Raw genomic sequence first — 18,988 nt, forward strand, 5'->3', positions numbered from 1 at the left:
CCATCGAGACCACCACTTCGCACGTGCCTTCTGTCGCTGACCCTCGATTGCCAAGTCACCGCATTCACCCATGGTCTAGATGCACTTTTGTTGCGAGTTTGTTTCTCAGTCGATACCTCGTACCTGGTATCATTTTATTGGCCTTTCGTTTATTCACCCACAATATCGGCCAAAATACAGCCCTCGATAAGCCAAGATCTGTACAAGTACACCGGTAATTGCAAGTTGCAGGCACTGGTGGTGTTCAATTCGGGTTGTTCGCCAATCATTTTTGGTCGCTTCGCTCATGTTGAGTCCACCAAACTCCGTTTGTTAGCGCCGACAATTCCCGAACCGCGGAGCCCTGAAGACACCCGCGCGGTTTGCTAGACGTGGCAGGCGCCAGTCAACTGGGGTGCTTCAGCGCTTGCTCGGCGGCTGCCCTGGACACCACAAGGCGTCACGATCAGGGATACGGACCAGACGACGCGCCTGCTGCGGTTGGCTTAGTGAGGATTTGAAAACGATTCTCAGCGCCAAGGCGACAGCATGGCCCCAATCCAAGCCACAAATACCTCTGGACTGGCGCTCCGCCGGAGAGCACTCCAAGAGAGGGTTGCTCATCAGGCCCGAGCCCGCTGATATGGAAAACCAGGGTTGCTGATCTACATAATGTACAACATGTCTTCGCCCAGCACTCACCAACACAGCCGTGGCACTCATTAGGCCATGTTCTTGTCTCTCCGCTTGCCCATGTTCCGTACCCGGGGTGTGACGACCCATTTGTTGATATTGCTCTTCGTACGGGTCTTGAAACCGCCCTTGGAAGGCTGACCCCATGGGCTGACGGGGTTTCTGTTACCCTTCGATTTACCACGGCCACCACCGTGGGGATGGTCATCTGATACAATATTAGCGATTGAACGAGAACGACTGACGGTTGCAAAGAGCAATGAACCAAATCGGGATAAAGGAACGGGATCATGCGCCACATACTTGCGTTCATAGCCAAGCCTCTCACTGTGGGCCTGATGTTCAACAAACGGCTACGTCCAGCCTTGCCCAATTGCCTGTATTGGTGCATGATGTTGCTGGCCACACCGATAGTGGCACAAGCATCTTTGCTGACCTTGCGGATTTCGCCGCTCTGCAAACGGACAACGACATGCTTCCCGGTCATGACCTTGGTACCGTCGTCCCGTGTCTCCTCTTCCTTGGAGATGATGGTCGCGTATGTACCGGCACTGCGGCAGAACACTGCACCGCCGTCCATGCGGGATCCCACATTGTACACGACCGTGCCGACGGGGATCATGTGCATCGGCAAGCAATTCCCTCTCCAGGCCGTCTTTGCTGCCAAAATACCAGGGTCGATGACACCGCCCATGCTGTCAAGAAGGTCTTGGGGAATACCAGCCCGGTAGCTCTGCACCACGTCCCCTGCACGCATGCCCTCGGCGGCCACGATATAAGTCTTGTTGCCCGTCGCCTGCTCCGTCAACAGGGCGATGTGAGCACTCCGGCCCGGGTCGTATTCGATACGGTCCACCAAGTGCGGCCCCGGCGCCCAGCGCTTGAAGTCGAGAGTGCGAAGTCTCCGCTTGACGCCACCTCCGCGATGCCTAATGGTGATCCGACCCGTGTTGTTTCTGCCACCTTTCCCATGGCCCTTTTTTGGGATAGTCAACGGCAGATACGGCCTTCCCTTCCAAAGATGATCGTTGATCGGGCGCTTAAGATGTCGGAGACCGGGTGTCCGCGGCTTGTATGTTCGCATCTTGACAGCCTCAATTTGGGTGGATGGAGGGCCGAAGCCAGCAGAACCATCTTCGCCGAACGTATTCTTGACATCGCCTGGCACCACGGCGGCGTATCGTCTGATAGTGTTGAGTTGGAGGGCCCTCTGGCAGAGGGAGGGGAGCGACGCTATCCCCGCAACCAAGGGCCGGAGCCGTGGCTGTAGCATTGTCGAAGAAAACGCAACTCAACCGAGACCCGGGAAAACTAGTACCAACAAGGCGTCAACGTCAGCATATCGAGCCGCGCCTGGTATCCGGGCGTGTTTGTGGGAGCGCAGAGCAGCCAATTGGCTGCAGTTATCTCCGGAGGGTTGGCGGTGGATAGCGGTAACGGTGGGCTGTCGTTCCGTCAACACCTTGGTGTTCTGCGGCTTTGGAAAATTGCTTGCATCGACCGACTGTCAGGTCCGTGCACGGATTCCTCGAGAGTGTGGCTAGTGAGCTTTAGGATCGGGGCTGGTCACCGCGTGGAGCCACAGCCCCACCCAGAGCGCGAAAAACGCGAGTGCGGTTTGAAGACGGACCAAGGGTTTGCAGCTTCCCAAGTTGAGCCAATCGCAATGCGGTTGCCCGGTGGTTGCCACTGTTGACGGGGGGCTCGGGAAAGCAGGCACGGGCTAGACGACCGCGTCCCCCTGCTCGTATCGTGTACCTGTCATCGTCTTATAACATGGACAACCCGCTGCTAATGATATCACCATTTTTCTCCTTCACCACCCGATCTTTCTCAAACTACGTTATGCAAAGCGATTCTGCGTATCTCTTCGTCTGGACTTTCGATCGACAATTCGAGGCACTTATTTCTGTAGCGGTTGGACTTTTCTTGCAGGTTCTCACCAACGCGTTCTCGACGCGGCGGACCCACCTGCAAAGCTCAGCACCATCGCGTAGTGTACCTGGTACTTGCGCCCAGCCCACCACGCTGATTTGACCGTGCCCCCCCCGTCCCGCCCGGGGTCAAGCTTCTCCCTAAACTCGCGAGCCTTTCCTACCCCATTACCTCTCAACCAACACATCTTAAAAAACAAGAGAGCTCCCAACCTTGCGAGCATTCTCCAACGACACGAAGCCCTTCACCACAACGTGCGCTTCGAACCCTCGGCTTCCTGCCATTCTCAATTGTAAGGTCGTCGTCGAATTCGACTGGATCCTGCACTCGCAGAGCGAGAGAGAAACGCGTTATTTCTCGAGATACAGCGACCCAAAAGCGCGTGTGGTGTTGGACTTCACGGCATATCGACACAAAACACGTCATATCGACCTGGTGATCCTTTATTTCTGCATTTTTGGTGAGTTGGCTCACCCTCCTTGGCGTCGTCGTCTGGTCCCCGTCGCGTCCTCAGTGTGGCAGGGCTAACCCTGTCTTGGCTTGAAGTAGCATCCGTTTGTCTACTCGTTCCCAGCATCAGCCGCCACAATGCCGATTGTAAGTCTATATCCCAGAGGCGTCCTCCGCTCTGCTCCGACGCGATTGGAATTTGAGTCAAAAAAATGACTGGCCGTACTAACCACCGCCCAGACTAGGACAAGGAACCCCCGTTCGGTGACGAACGAAAATGACGAGAACAGCAATGCCACAGCCCGCGTTACCCGGGCGAAAGCTGCGGCAACCCTGAACGTTGATGAGCTCGCCATGCCCACCAAGGCGCTCCAGTCAAAAAAGACAGCGGCCAATGTCAATCCCACGAGGAGGCGTGCTGCCCTCGGCGACGTCAGCAATGTGACCAAGGTTGAGGCTGTCGAGAGCAAGAAGGCGGTTGGCAGGACCGGGCTTGTGTCCAAGGCAGCTCAGCCCACCGGCGTCCAGAAGAAGACCACGGCGACGCGATCGGCCTTGACTACGAAAGAGGTCAGCAAGAAGACGGAAGTGAAGCGCTCGGGTCCCGGGTCAATTGTGGCCCAGAAGCGCAAGGTGTTGAGCACTGCGACCACGAACACTCTTGTCAAGGAGGGTACCCCTGAGGACAGCGAACCGACCCGTAAAAAGGTTCACACACTTGAGGACAAGAAGATCAAGGCAGACGTGAAAAAGGAAGAGCCTGTACGAAAGGACGCGGTGCCATCATCACCGCCTGTCGTGGCCAGCGAGGCTGAGCCGCGTGTCGAGATCCCCGAGGCCGCACTTTTCCTCGACCGCGAAGACCTCGATGACCCGCTGATGGTCGCCGAATATGCGAACGACATCTTCGAATATCTTCGCGACCTCGAGTGCAACTCTGTCCCCAACCCTCAGTACATGTCTCACCAAGATGATCTGGAGTGGAAGACACGGGGTATTCTTATCGACTGGCTGGTTGAGGTTCACACCCGTTTCCATTTGCTACCCGAGACACTGTTCCTCGCTGTCAACATCGTCGACCGCTTCCTCTCGGAGAAGGTTGTCCAGCTCGACCGTCTTCAACTTGTCGGTATCACCGCCATGTTCATTGCTTCCAAGTATGAGGAGGTCCTCTCGCCTCATATTGCCAACTTTCGCCATATTGCTGATGATGGTTTCACCGAGGCCGAGATCCTCAGCGCGGAGCGGTTTGTCCTCGCAACTCTCAACTACGACCTGAGCTACCCCAACCCGATGAACTTCCTCCGCCGCATCTCCAAAGCGGATAATTACGACATCCAGTCCCGTACCATCGGGAAATATCTCATGGAGATCAGTCTGTTGGATCACCGCCTAATGGCCTATCGTTCCAGCCATATTGCCGCCGCTGCTATGTACCTGTCACGGCTGATCTTAGATCGTGGCGAATGGGTAAGTCTACCATTAAGTTCACTCGTGTTGAGCTCGGGCTAATGTTTTCCGCGCAATAGGATGATACATTGGAGTATTATGCCGGGTACTCGGAGGAGGAGATCCAGCCCGTCGTCATGTTGATGGTTGATTATATGGCACGGCCCGTCATCCACGAGGCCTTCTTCAAGAAGTATGCTCACAAGAAGTTCTTGAAGGGTACGTTGTCCTACTCCTAGCCGTGGTCCCCTGCAGTGCATTTTTCTAACGAGAGCTGCAGCATCAATTCTTACCCGCCAATGGTCGAAGAAGAATGCCCACCTTTACGGCATTGACGACATTCACCTAACCCTCAGTGAGGTCTCTTAGAGGTCTCCTCAGTATCATCTCACGTCGTCGCACGCAGTGTTGCGTCGCGCTTCGACACGTGTTGTGAATTGTTAGGATACCACGCTGTGGTTGGATTCGCCGCCTTGACGACATCTCACGATTATAGATTAATGACGCATCCCGGGTCCTGCTCCTTGGGAGACCGGGTCCCCGTTCCCGGCATCTTCATCTTCGGCACAAACAACTCCCATCGAGGATTAGGGGCGTCTCTCCACGGCATTGTCGGTTATGGTTTTTTGTTTTTGGGATTGTTTCTCTTCACCGCCACCTTTTATCCTTTTCCGATCATCGGATTATTTGGCGACGGCGCTCGGTGGCAACAGGCAGGGGGACGGTGTTTGGGTGAATGTGCTTTTGGCCTACTCTGGCGGGAAGGGGGGCAATTTTGCTTTTGCGAAAGCTTTGCTGGGGGCTTTGAATGCCGCCCTCTTATTGCTGTAAGACCAGGTTATCCTCTTGGTTCCTACGGGATGGCCATGGGATTGTCCGGCGGTTTATTGCTGCATAATAGGGGTTACGGGAGAGGATTGTGGGACGGACTGGAAAGGAGGCTGGGTGAAGCCAGCCGTGGGGAGGGGTCCCTGCTATCCCTGAGAGAGGGGCTGGTGGGGACCACTGTGTACATACATCTCTGTTGGTTTAGCCTCGGTGATGACGGTTTTAGGCATCGGAATGGGAGCATTGCATTATCACTGAAGTATCTTCTATCTTGTCGACCCGCCCGCCTTCTGGTGGCGGGAGGAATATCGGCCAGCGGTTTGTAGCGCATACCCCTAAACCTTGTTGTCATAACAACGCTTCTGTTGATTTGCGGGGTCAATTTAATCAAGCGTATTCTCTCCCGCCTTACTGCGTCGGGTTACATTACCCCTCAAACGCGCTCGCGTTTGTCGCGCGCTGCCCATTGGGTCCTCGGCTCACCGGACAACGAGCGCAGGAGAGAGTCACTTGCGGCATGCCAGAGGAATGGAAGTTCAGGAAGCAATCACATCGTTTATTCTTGACCACGGTCCCGCCCTTCCATGAGCCGGCCTGAAAACGCCTCTCCCCTCCCTGCCGGTAACACCGTGACCAAAACCCCATGACCCTGCCCATCCATGCCGGGAAATTCAAATCAGAACATAAAAAGGAAGACAAGAACTGGGAAATAAAACAAAATAAAAATTCAGAAAATCCAGCCAGAGTGTTGCGATGTGATCCAGCCGCGCCAAGCGAATACAACAACAGGGCGGGTTAAAAACGGAAAGAGGCCAGGCAATATATCCAGTTTCGTGATGTCTTTCCAATCCTGCCTTCCTCCCCAACTCCCCAGGCTTTCTCGGCCCCGAGTATGTCTTCGGACACTTGTTGGTGGCGGGGACTCGGTTCAATTCCGTGGCGATAGCCGGTTAGGTTTGAGGTTGTGAATTGGTTGGTGTTGGTTCGTTGGAGCCCGCGGGCCAGTCGTTGCTGTTATTACCCTCCCATTCCATCTTTTGCTCCTCCTCTTATTCCAATGCGGCCGGTCCGTTGGCTCCATCCGGTCCTAGTATCGTGATGACCGAAGTCGCTTCCTTCCTGAGCAGGTTGGTGTCAACACCTGACAAACTAGGCAAGTCATGTTCTCGGACGACTTACAGGCCCGTTTGCCCAGAACAAACACCACCCGACAACAATGCGAGGGTCGTTTGCCGAAAGATGACCCGCCCAACGCAACTCAGTTGGTTTGATCCTCCTCCGACTTCCTCAGTACACCGACCCAACGGCGACGCACTTGGGGCCCCTGTGCGCGGGCTCCACAAAGACGTGCCCGACGACGTCGCGACAGGACCGTTTGATCTGCCGTACCGTCTGCTTGGCCGCCCTGGCCTTGGCGCGGAGGATTTGCTTGAAGAGGGTGCGGTGCTGGAACCGCTGCGACGACTTCTGTTGCTGTTTCATGATGTCGCTCGGGTAGTAGGTCGGGATGAGCGAGGCGTCCGAGATGATGGACATGTCGTCGGGGATGGTGTCCCCCGCGCGGAGGATGGGCCGCTTCGGTGGTCGGGGGAGGTTCCAGAAGGGCATGTTCATGGTTTCCATGTTGTTGGTGTTGTCGTCGTCGTGGTCTTCGCTGACCTGCGCAGTGTGATGGTGCGTCGGCGGAGTCGGTGCTCCGGGCATGGCCCTGAATTTTCGCGTTGATCGACCGACTGAGATGCATTGCGTGTCGTCGAAGTTGAGGTCCTCGCAGCTGAGCATGTCGGTGCTTCCGAATGTGAGGTCGGCTTCGGAATCGGCCATGCGGTCGATCAGCCGTGTTCGGAATAGGCAAGGGTTTTCCCGATCGCTCGGTAGCCGGCTCTCAATGGGACACGAGGGCTGGCCCCCCATCTGGACCATCTCGTCGTCCATCTCTGACCGGCGATCCGGTAGCAGTAGGTACTTGGCTAACCGACCGTCTAGAACAGCGAGCGGTTGGCGGAAAGGTACGTAGGAGAACATGGCCGCTGCTATGATGGCGGCAAAGGCTGTATTGATTAATTGTCAGCGATTGTGTTTTTCTTTCTTTACAAATTTCCCTGGATGATGATCAAGAAAGCCGCAGCTGACAGCAGAAATTGAGAAGTGAAGATCGCGAGGCCGGTAGGTGAGAATGCTCGTGGTCAAGAAAACGGGCGAGAAATACAATAAGGGGAGGTGTTAAAAACAAGTATCGCTACCCATTTTGCAACGTTTTGCCAACTTTTTGAGTTTGTGTGTGGCGGCAAGTTATGTACTGAACAAGCAATACCCGAGTGTGTTTGGGATGGAAGTAAATAAGCCGGTGTAAGCCATCACACCGAAACACACAAAACAAAGTGAATAAACCACCAGGTAGGTGTGATGCGATACGGGCAATGACACTCCGTCCCATATGACTAAACGGCCTCAAGGTATCTCACCTTCGTCACATCGATTCCCGGAGACTCGTGTTTTTTGTGGTGGGCGCTCGATTCGGCCAGTGCTGAGTTTCGCTTTCATTTTCAGTGCTCGTCGGGCACTGCGGCGAGATCGTTCTTGCGTAGAGGTCCGCGATGGCCAAATTGACGTGCTCATTCCACTTATGATGTATCGCCAGTTTCCGCCGTCGACGGCGGGGTTGTCGATACTGGCGCTGAGATCCATGGTGTTGTTGACTTTGGCCACGGGAGCGCAAAGCAAGCAGGTAAACAAGAATTGGCAGTTTGAGTTTGTCAAAGAAGATACCCGTTGCATGGAATGATCCCAAGTCCCGAGCGAAGAAGAAGCCAGCTTCATTATCTGTTCACGAGATGGGAGACGACACGCGTCGTCAAGTGCCACCGTGCGTCCATGGCAGGCTTGAATTCAGTGGCTCAGGCAAGTTTGATGCCCGACCCACGCTGTCAGATGCCTCGTGCTCCGTGTGGCAGGCCAAAATGGAGCCGAGGCGAAGCTGGCTGGCTGGCTGGCTGGGTGGTGCTGTCCATACATGAGAGAGGCTGTATTTTTTTCGCAACCCATGTCTTTTCCCAACCACATCAAATCATGAGGCGAGGCATGACGTGGCTTGGCGGACCGCGCTGTTCTGCCACGTCGACAAGAGCTCTCAACAGTTCGCGCGCGAGGGGTTGCTTACCCCACGACCCCACGAATTACGGTCAAGGACGGTGAGCTTCGTTGGGAGGGGCCCTGACCTTCGGCCTCTTCCGACGGGTTCTCAGCCGGATCCTGCTGGTTGGATAAGCACTCAGAGCTGGGAAGTCGGGAACGTCGTTGGAGGTTCCTGATCCGAGATGGGGCGGCTTACACCAACCAATCACTCCCCGGTCCGATGTAACCCCCTGCAGCCTCATGAACTTTTGCTGTATACAGCAGGCTTGTGACACCGAGGGCCTTCGCAGAGAGATGGTTCCTGCATTTTGCATCTGCATGCCACCTGCATGTCTGAGCGGCATCTGAGCGTAATCTATTCATGCATTGTACTCCCGCAAAAAGAACACGCCAAATTTAGAAAAGACCACGAGAGATGGGTTGAGCCAGGACAACTTGTTGGTTCAGCTAGCTAGGTATCCCTATGAAATGCAGATAGGTAATGAAACAACAGCATTCATTACTGCATATAACCCCGAAGTCTCAACCCGAAAGTCGGGGCATATAACGCCAATTTTCCCAAAAAGAAAGCCCGAACACACTATCCCACCGTAGCCGTGACCATCACTCCTGACCCATTCCGTAAAGGCAGCATTATGTCGTATAAAAGTGGGAATTGAAAGAAGATCTGTTGGCCACCTTTCGGGAAGCCAACAGCCAAGAAGCATCTAACACCCGGCCACCCAGGCTTAGAAAGACATCATGCGCTCCTCGAGGCTGCAGAATGTGGCAGCAGGCCTCGGCTCGAGGATGTGCGGTGGGCGCTCGGCCTCGTCATGAGATTCGAGGCCCGTCTTCTGGCGGAAGACGATGCTGTTGATGGTGCTGACGGGCGAGCTGGCCTGCGACGCGAACGAGGCCCGGTCGGTGCTGCTGGCCCGCGAGGACGTCGACGAAGACGACATGGACCGGCGGAACGAAGTCCGGATGTTGTGCGGCGAGAAGCGCGCTGTGATGGCCTGGAAGCGGGGAGTCTGCATGATGGCGGTAGGGATGAAGATGTCTCGCGTGGGCGATGTAGAAAGTCTAGTTCGACTGCTCAAGTGGAGCGGCGAAAGGCAAGGCAAGGCACAGCCCTGTGTCGTTTGAAGAAGTGAAATGTGTTCCTCGGAAACCTGTCCGTGGAAGAGGCGCGAATGGCAGATGACGAAGAAGCGAAAGACTGGTGTGGTGGATGTTTCTGAAAAGACGGGACGATCTATGCCTGGCACCGATCAAAAGGCAGAGGATATGCCGATGGTAGTTGGTCTTCGTCCGCGTCAGCGACAACACCTGTTATAAAGCCCAAGAGCCTGAGTAGGATAGAGTATTATCGGACCCGGTAAATGCGCCGAGGAGGATGAGCACTTACTTTAAGTAGAGACGGGGTGCAAGTCTCGTATCAAACGAGAGTCGGTGCTGGAGAGTCGGTGCTGGAGAGTCAGTTAGGGGGTGCCCCGTGCCAAGCAGGGGAAGATAATCGGGTCGGAACTGACTTGGGTTAGAAACAAAGGGCGGGCTGCAAGGGGAAGGGCACAATGCAGGCACAGCCTGGCTCGGAAGGGATGGGAAACAAAGGGCTACTGTGAAGTCACGCAGTAAAAAGGCAGGGGCGATGAATGGGTTTGCTGCAGCATCCGTCATGCGTCGCTGGGATGAGCGGGGCGGGCGTCCCTTAAAGCCCCGCGGCTCAAAGCACTCAACACCAAAACACCGAGTCCCCTGGGGAGGCGATAACCGGACAGGGAGAGCGCTGTCGTATTCAGCTGCTCAGTCGTCGCGATCGCCAGCGCAACATGTCACTCAATTGCGCATCAGTCTGGTGGTCCCGGGGGGATCCTCGCCAGTGGCCACCGTCATACTCGTAAAATGGGCCGCGAATTGGCCTTGAACGGCATGCAGCGACATGATCGCCGAGACAATGTCTGTCATTGATGCGTGGTGTTGTTGGATTTAGCCAAGGGCTTCCAGGTTCTGGCCAAGATGCCCAGGAACGCACGGGGCAGGGGGGCCAAGCTTTGGGTCAAGCGAGTAACGATGAAACACCCCCACTTTTGTGTGGGAGGTGACGACTCAAAAATGATGGGCTAGAACTCCCTTTCACCCTTTCAAGACTCGTTACTTCACATCAAATGTTCAATACTTTTAAAAACCGAGTGATGATATTGCTGGCTATTCAATATGGCGACCCAAAGTACCACCGTTGAAGCCGTCGATCGAACTGTGCGTCTGCCGACCAAACAGCTGCCATACAAGGGCCCACCCAGGTGACCCTGAGCAGCTTGTTTGATCGTCGTTACAGGTGGGCGAGAGCCCTGCTCAGAATGAGGACCCTGCACAGCAAGGGGCGATTATCATCAAGGGGAAACCCCTTCACAACTGTTTCGAGCCCTCGTTCTCGCCACATCAAATATCCTGCAGGCCGTGGAACACTTCTTCTTCTGAGCTTCTAGAACACTGGTTGAAGCTGAGAAGTTCAAAACTCGCTCATTCCCTAACCGTTCATGCTCTGCCCACATGTCACTTTTCGATTTTTGTGGAAATGGAAGGTTTTGGCGGCCATCACTCCTGCTGCTGCTTGAAACAAACTCATCATGCAGTGATTTAGTTGTGATGGTCTCGAATCTAGCCAACACTTGAAGACACTGAACACCGCCACGCCATATCCATTCCACTTTTGGGTTGTATCGTACACGAAAAAATGGAAAAGTGAGTCGCATCAAGACACACACTAGTTAGGACCCCTCTTCCCTTGAACCCGCTAGCTTGTATCTGTTCCAAATTGGCACCTTCAACCAAATCAACCGCTCTCTCAAAATTACACAATGCCTCCTCCCCCGCCCAATACACGCTTGGAATAGTTGAAGTCTAGAATCCCTCCCCAATAAGCGCCAGTGCTTTGCAATGACCGGGCCCGCTACCCGCTAAACCGTCCAAAGGGAAAAAAATGATGCATCCCCCATTATCATCGCTCATAAAGCCAGACCAGAGACACCCGGTAAGGTGCTGCTACCAAACGCCAGTTCTTGCATGATTCCACCACCACCACCACCACCACCACCACCTCCCCCGCCCCCGCCCCCGCCACACCCCGCCACCGTTACCACACTACCACACTAGTAGAACCTCACTTGAAACCTCCCGCGGCGCCGCCTCCCCACCCGCTCTTCCTCGTCGCGCTCCTCCTCAAACTCTCCACCCACACCGAGTTGTCCAGCATATCCCTGACGACGGACGGATCAACCGAGCTACCACGTCTCCCCAGGCTAGTCGCCTCATCCGCGTCGTCGCCCGCCACCAGGCCCGGCTCCGTCAGCTCAAAGCTGAAGGTGCTCCCCTGCGACTGGCGGGTAGAGGGCCCAGCCGCCGCCGTCGCCGCCGGCCGGGACCCCCGCGGCCCGGCGAGCGGGTGCCCGTACGAGGTGTCGTAGGAGGAGAGGTCGGCGCCGAGGCCCGCCCAGCTGCGGTGTTGCGCTGACTTGGCGCGGCTGGTCGACGGCGAGAGCAGGCCACCGGAGCCCTCGACGGGTGTGGTGACCGCCGCGCTGGACTTGGCTCTGCTGCGGCTCGCTGGAGGGTGCTGCTGCTGTCTTTGCTGCTCCTGGCCTTCCTGGCCGCCACCACCTCCATCGCCTTGTGGGGACTGGCGCTCCTCGTTGTCCACCAGGATCTCGGGGATATCGAGCTGCGGGATTGCCGTCATGCGCCCGGCGCGCTTCTTGTCCATGTGCCGCTTGAACTGGCGTGAGTAGTAGAGCATGTCGAAGAAGCCGAGCACGATTCTTCTCCGGACTTCTTCTTCGACGCGCTGGAGGCGCAATTTGCGACGCAAGAATTCTTCGAGTCTGTTCCCACACGTCAGCTTATTTCCCTTGCTCATTCTCTCGGGATCAAAGTGGAGTAGATACATACCGTAAACTCTTGCTGTCGTTGATGATGTTGTAATGCGCCAGAAGCATCAGCACTGTCGTGAACGAGATACCTCTCTCAGGGTCCGCTGACACCATCACCTCCTCAAAGAAAATGTTGAATCGGCGCCGGCGCTCGCGGACCTTCGCAACGTCAATCATCGCCAAGCGTTCGTTTAGCTTCTTCAGATCTACGCCCGTCTGGTATTGGCTCTTGCTGATGATTGACGCGTGCCTAACGCTGGCTGCGTCGTTTTCGTTCCGCACGTCCTCGAGGATAGCCCGCACCGAATCGTCGTTATCGTAGATGCGCATCTCGAACACCCCGGAAAGCTCGCCGAGGAGCCGCGGAAACGCGTCCTTGCTGATGAACCCCGTGCCGGACGCGTCAACACTGCGCCATGCTTCCTTGAAACGCCGGATTTCGTCTCGATCGACCGCGGCCAGGCCGCTTGTCCGCTGGTACACATACGAGAAGCTCTCGTAGATGAGCGAGACGAACAAACTGACGAAGATGTACATGCTGATGATGTTCCACGCCACAAAGAGCACCCGAGCCCACGCGGTGCTGCCGCAGTCGCTGTCGAAGAAGGTCTGGCCCTCGACACAAAACGGAGGCTTGACCTGCGCGAAATCCTCCATCACCTCGTTCCAGCCCTCTCCGCAACTGAACCTAAAGAGGAGGATGAGGGCGTGGGGTACGGTGCGAAGGTTAATGTTGGCATCTTCTTGGCTGCCGAACCGCGTAAGGCTGAATGTCTGCGTCAACGCTATGGCAAACACCAGGAAGAACACGATCCACGTCGCCAGCAAGCTGCCTATTGTTGTCAAACTGGCCGCCGCCGTCTTGAACAGCTGGTCGAGGGCGTCGTTCCGCGGAATGAGCATGAGCACTAGCGCCACCAAGAAAAACTTGTGGAGCTGGATGTATGTGACCTCACCCCTGTCCGTGAGGAAGAGAATCGAGGTGGCTAAGGCGCCCGTGACGGCCACAAGAGAAAACAGATCCCAAGAGCTCTTCCGGAACCGCGTCCAGCCGAGGCCGAAGACGCGCACAATGAGATTGGCAATGTAAATCAGGGTGAAAATGAGGAAACAGATGTCCTTGACTTGCGTCCAGTAAGCCGGCTCTTCGTAGAACTCGGTGAGGAGAAGAATTAGGTGGAAGACAAGGACGGTGGTGATGGCTAGGTACCATTTCCCGCGCTTCTCAATGGCGCGTTTATGGCACCACATCTTCCACTTGTTCTTTTTGTCGTCGTAAGCGCTCTTGGACGGTGAAATCTGGCGGAGCATCTTGCGCAGTTCAAGCCAAGACCGCTGCTCGGCGGTCAAGAATGCCACTCCCGTCTGTTCGGTATAGCCTCTCATGAAAACCGAAATGAACAGAGTGAGAACGAAAACGGTGGCCAAAAGGTTGAACACCACGAAAAACAGGGCGTTGCCCTGGGCCCCGTACGGCGGCTCACCATCTGGTTGGAGGCCTTTGCCGGTGATGGCTTGCGCAGCAAAGGACACATCCGTCCACCCTTCTTGGCTCACGATCTGGAAGAGGATGAAGAGGCTGGACCCAAAATCGTCAAAGTTGAAGAAAGGATTGTTGGCGACCCTCGGAGCGAGCATAGGCCAGTCGGCGTTGTAAGGTGTGCTGTTGAACTCGCCAACGCAGTCGCTCAGGTTCACGATGCCGTCACCGTCGTTGCACATCATCAACTTTCCGTTGAAGAGATTGAGCCCATAGATGGCAAATGGGATTAGCAGCGAAATCGAGACAAACGCGGCCTGGATGGCACATATCAGATTAGCATATTTCCCCCCTTTCCCATCATTCATTCGAGACATCCAAAAGAGATGGCGACTTACACTTAAAATCTTCCAGCCACCAACGATGATGAGGGAGTGGAACGTATCCCGGGCGCTGTCACTGACATTAAGCAGGCGCAGCGCCCTGAGAGCCTTGAAGGCGCCGACGGCTCGAGAGATAGCCCCGGCATTGGTGAAGAGGGTGACCACGTTGATCCAAAGAGTGACTAGCACGATGGCGTCGATGATACCCCATGTGCTTCGAAAGTAGGCGTTTGGGGTCCAGAAGAAGCCGTCGGCGATGATTTTGATGAAAGCCTCGACGGTAAACACGATAGCAAAGGCAGTGTCGGTCCAGACGAACCAGTTTAGTGGGCTGAAGGGGTGTTCACGGAAGTACTCCTTTTGATAGAGTGGTGTGGTGACGCAGGCCAGTACCACCATGGCCACGATGGCCGCGTAGATGACGGCAGAAAATGTGTACCAGGCATACTTGTTGGGCTGTACTCCGTCGAACCGTTCGGTTCCGTGACCCGGGCCCACGAGCTTCTGGCAGAGACGACGAAGGCGATTCCGCGGCTTGAAGATAAAGAGAGAAGTGTTGTAGTTGGGATGTCGCATCAAATACTCCCTCTGCGCCTTGCGCCGGGCGGCGGTAGAATTCACGGCTTGTCGAGCTAACTGCGCAGGATCGAGAGTGGCTATGGGCCCGCCAAATCGAACGTTGGAATAGAATGGGTTGGGTTCCCGGCTGAGGAACATCGAGGCCACTTTTTCCTGTACAGTAGCTAGAAACCCGTTGTTGGCTCTGCCTTTCACGCCGGGCTGCTGCGACTGTTTGTCCGCTTGAGGCTCTTGGAGCTCGTCCAAAGCGTCGTCGAGAAATTCCCGCACAAATCCCTCCTTGAATAGCATGTCCACCACACCGGCACCCGTGGTCTGGTCGAGAGGATCCGCTCGATTCCGGGATCTGCCAAAACCAAAGACCTTGGACAAGGCTAGATTGGACGAACTGCCCAGCTCTCTGCGTTGCAGAAACGCCTTCACCTGCTCCAGGCGCTTCATGTCCTCGCCCACGTCAAAGTTTTCTTGGATGACAGCAATGAACATGTTGATCAGAATGAAGTAGGAGAGAATGAACCAGCCGATGAGGAACACGGCGCCTATCCAGGCCGTATTGAGTTGGGTCGTGTACGACGTAACGCTGTATAGGATATCGGTCCAGTTCTCGCTCGAGAGGACCTGGTACATGCCGAGGAACGAGTTGTAGATGGTGTTGAATGGAATCCTCAAGAATTCCCCGTCGTCGTCCGTTGCCGGTAGCTGGCCCCGGAACAGTTGTGAAGCGAAGATTGCCATCAGAAACGTAATGAGAAAAACAAACACCATAAGATTGCCGATACCCGTAACGTTTCCCAGCACCAGCTCGATGAGCTTGCTTGTCATGGGGATGGCGAGGACGACGCGGTAGACTCGGATGATTTGGAAGATGGTGAGCCAATTATACACCTGACCCGAGTTCCGGATCGGCGGAATGAGGATGATGGTAGTGATCACGGCGAGCCCGAGGTCGATTAGATTACGCGGCTTGTGATGGAATCTCCGGATGCTTGAGAGAAACCGCAGGAGGATTTCGACATCGAGAAGGCTGGTGACAACAATCTCGGACGCGTTGATAAAATTTTCTCGGTTTTCTGACATAGTCGCGCTCCGTAATGACTGGCAAAAGAGGCCATACGTGATGACCAAGACCCAAACCCACGAGGTCTTGTCGAAGATTCGTTGTAGGGCCGACTTTCTCCGCGGGATCTTCTCCATATTTGTTTGAAAGAGAGACGGCTCGTCGTCGGCCGTGAAAGCGCTGGCCTTGGATTCTTCTCTGATGACTTGGAAGGACGAGGTGATGACGGCGATCAACAAGTTGGTCATCCAGAGCATCATGATAATGATACCGGCCCCGAAGAAAAGGGCAGCCGGCAGAAAATCCGAGCTCACCGTATAGTACATCAGATCAGAGAAAGTATTGGCGCTCATGATGACGAAGACCAGCTCGAGAGAGTGCCCGATATCATCGAAGTTGACCGTGCCGTTGAACGGATTGTCCTGCTGGAGGCAAATGGATCCCCTCGGGCAGATGAAACCTTTGGCACTTTTGGCGCCGGGGATGAGGAACTCCGGAGACAAGTTCTTCGTTGGGGAGGAAACCCAGGGTTCGGTCTTGTCCGTCGTCGCGTTTAGATGGCCGCCACAAAACGACAACTCTGGAGTGAAGGCGGCTGCAAAGTTCGTGGGATCCTCGGGGTTGATCCAGGTGCATTGGCGGCTAAGGCTGGATTTAAAGCTCTGGACCCCGATGATAGCGAAGAGGAGCCAGAAGAAGCCCATCAGAAACGAAACCCGAACGAGAAGCGGGGCAGACTTCTTAAGACTCCTGAGAATGATCTGTACGGCGAGTTAGCAGGCAACGGCGGGGTGAGTTGGGAAGAGCAAGAGCCGACTGACGAGATTGCCCTTTGTGAGAGCGAGCAGCCTAATGATGCGCAATGAGCTAAGCATACGAAAAACGTAGACATTATGTTGGCTTTCCAAGCCAGTGACGCCGAGGATGAATGATATCCAAAAGGCAACAACGGCTACGAAGTCTAGCCTGTTGAAGCCGTGACGGAGGAATGCCCTGCGGGCGAGGTGAAGCCGCTGTTGTTCTTTGAGCGAAACCTCACCTGGCATCCCATGCATCATTGTAAATGATCTTTGGAAGGCGGGTACGAACTGCTGTTCCTGCGGCGGCTGCCTGACTGATTTTTGGCGCTGTGGTTTGAAGATGGCGTGGTACTGCTCGGCCACCCTCTCTCTCAGTCTCCGCTTGCTTCCGACCGGGGCATACTCATCTGCGTTGATGATAAGGCCAGACACGATGATTCTGACTATGATCTCAAGAGTGAAAACGATGAATAGACCCAGGATGGCCCAGTCAATTCGGGTAGTGCCCCAATGTTTGGGTCTGCCATTTCCCTCGACGAAGACGTCAGGAGCTGCCTCGACCGCGAGCAGGATCGCCTGGGCAACAATCAAAACCAATATAAACGGCTCCGTCCATGGGCTGACCAAGAGATCACAGAGCCGTTTCCGTATTGGGTTGTCGGGAGGGAATATGCCCAACGAGTTCCCTTTTAGTGGGTTCGGGAGCGGACCGTGCCGCCGGGGAATAGGGACTGACGGCTCAGGCTGGAAATAATCGGAACCGGGCCTTTTCTCGGTCGGTGTGGGAAACATCTGCGAGGGGTACGAGGTATCAACAAGCATAGGTCCAGACACACGGGACGGATGACGCCCGTCGGGGCTCGGCGAGCGGGACCGATCCCGCCGGGCTGCCTGATCGACTAGGTCACCCTCTCCGCTGATCATAACGACGCGTTGAGACATGGCTCTCATGATGGAGCTTGCTCTGGACAGAGCCCCGCTGGTTGACGGGGAACGGGACCGACGCCGGTCCGTGGGTGCAAGATGATCCCCATAGCTACGGTGGCGATTAGATGCCAACCCTGGTTCCAGGTCGAAGCCAAGCATCTGGGCGCTCCGGGCGCGGGAGGGTGTATTTCCCATATCAGATACGGTTTGGAAACTGTTCCGGGGCGACGGCTCGCCGATTGGGGCATCTAGGCGGCCGATTGGTTGTGCTGCAGGCTTCAAGGGCACCGTGTCCGACTCGAGAGAATCCGTGTCGGCGCGCTCCTCGAAGTACGCATGGGGGGTTCGGTATGGGTCGTCGGCGGAGGTTATGTATTGCTCAAGCTGGGACCTAGGTTGTTGTGGATGTATATCGGGAGGGAGCGCAAACTGTAGGGCCATGCGGTCGATGGGCGACGCACCACCACTGGCCCCGGCCCCGTCATCTGCATGAGGATATGGGTGTTCCCAATATGACGAGAACCCAGGTAAGTTTGCCGACATGGCAATAGGCGACGGCGCATCCCCGGCTCCAAGGCGTGCTCCTGCCCCTAAGTGCTGTTGTTGCCATGCCCCCTGGGCCGTCCCGCCGCTCCCGATGCCGCCCGACAAACCCGCCCCATGGCCCCCATCAGCTTCCCCGGGCCGTTGAAGTTCTCGGAGAGGGATTGATTGTGCGGGATCCGGCGAGAGACCGGAACTTGTTGTTCGGCGGGGCGTTTGCGGCGTGTTCTCGTTCATGTTGACGGATCGGACGGTACCCGAGCCGCCGTGGTCGGTTCGTTTTAGGGGCAAATGTCAGCGCGCAATGCGCTAACACAGTCGCGGAGTGTGCCAACTAGGTCTCGAATCGGGCATTCTGCGCGTGGAGGGCAATGGCCTAGGAGGTGTAAATGGTAAGCGAAATCGGCTCGCTGCTGACTATACGAGCTGGGCGTGGCGGGTGGCGTTTGCGTGTCGAATATGACTTGTACCGTGGGGTGGATTTGTCGCAAAGCACCAAAGGCAACACAGGTAGCCACAAATCGGGCCAAAAACAGCGATAGAAGGGGCGGAAAGAAGGTGATCGGTCTGGGGAAGGTCGGCCAAGTTGGTCGACAGCTGCGCCGCAAATATGGATCTGGAGTTTGTATGAATACGGGTGCGGCAGGCACGCAAAGGGAGCAACAGGGGGACCTTCAGCCCATCCAAAGAGGGAAAGCTGAGAGCACTGCCTACAGTGTCTTGGCGCACAGTGGGATACGTACGCCTTGGGTACCATTCGCCGCCTTTGGGGTTGGCCAACCGATAGGGGTTGCTCAATCAGAGCCAATAAGGAACATGCTGAAAGCTGTGTGTCTCGC

The 18,988-nt window shown here is 55.6% G+C and overlaps 5 protein-coding genes across 5 annotated transcripts; 2 read left to right on the forward strand and 3 right to left on the reverse strand.

Moving 5' to 3' along the window:
- Positions 1–701: 701 nt before the first annotated feature.
- Positions 702–1,945, reverse strand: F5144DRAFT_546797 (mitochondrial 54S ribosomal protein uL2m; the record flags this gene model as incomplete). Its single annotated transcript, XM_066787438.1, has 2 exons — positions 702–880; positions 976–1,945. 2 exons carry the CDS (start codon positions 1,943–1,945, stop codon positions 702–704), a joined length of 1,149 nt encoding a protein of 382 aa, XP_066645010.1.
- Positions 1,946–3,152: 1,207 nt separating this feature from the next.
- Positions 3,153–5,000, forward strand: F5144DRAFT_191809 (cyclin-like protein). The gene is made up of 4 exons (XM_066782824.1): positions 3,153–3,204; positions 3,298–4,527; positions 4,587–4,725; positions 4,787–5,000. The coding sequence occupies exons 1-4, from the start codon at positions 3,196–3,198 to the stop codon at positions 4,873–4,875; spliced, it is 1,467 nt and encodes a 488-aa protein (XP_066645011.1). The 5' UTR covers positions 3,153–3,195; the 3' UTR covers positions 4,876–5,000.
- On the forward strand, positions 4,776–5,710 carry F5144DRAFT_191761 (uncharacterized protein). Its single transcript, XM_066782822.1, has one exon. The coding sequence runs from the start codon at positions 5,007–5,009 to the stop codon at positions 5,658–5,660; it is 654 nt and encodes a 217-aa protein (XP_066645012.1). The 5' UTR covers positions 4,776–5,006; the 3' UTR covers positions 5,661–5,710.
- Positions 5,711–6,621: 911 nt separating this feature from the next.
- Positions 6,622–8,022, reverse strand: F5144DRAFT_546799 (uncharacterized protein; the record flags this gene model as incomplete). Its single annotated transcript, XM_066787439.1, has 2 exons — positions 6,622–7,385; positions 7,800–8,022. 2 exons carry the CDS (start codon positions 8,020–8,022, stop codon positions 6,622–6,624), a joined length of 987 nt encoding a protein of 328 aa, XP_066645013.1.
- A 3,554-nt stretch (positions 8,023–11,576) lies between these two features.
- Positions 11,577–18,790, reverse strand: F5144DRAFT_611426 (Ion transport protein-domain-containing protein). The gene is made up of 4 exons (XM_066791692.1): positions 16,701–18,790; positions 14,259–16,640; positions 12,400–14,177; positions 11,577–12,332 (listed from the first exon to the last, which is right to left on the reverse strand). Exons 1-4 carry the CDS (start codon positions 18,384–18,386, stop codon positions 11,615–11,617), a joined length of 6,564 nt encoding a protein of 2,187 aa, XP_066645014.1. The 5' UTR covers positions 18,387–18,790; the 3' UTR covers positions 11,577–11,614.
- Between the last annotated feature and the right edge of the window lie 198 nt (positions 18,791–18,988).

Source organism: Chaetomium tenue (assembly GCF_020726465.1).
Source record: "Chaetomium tenue strain MPI-SDFR-AT-0079 chromosome Unknown F5144scaffold_3, whole genome shotgun sequence".
Lineage (NCBI taxonomy): Eukaryota > Fungi > Ascomycota > Sordariomycetes > Sordariales > Chaetomiaceae > Chaetomium > Chaetomium tenue.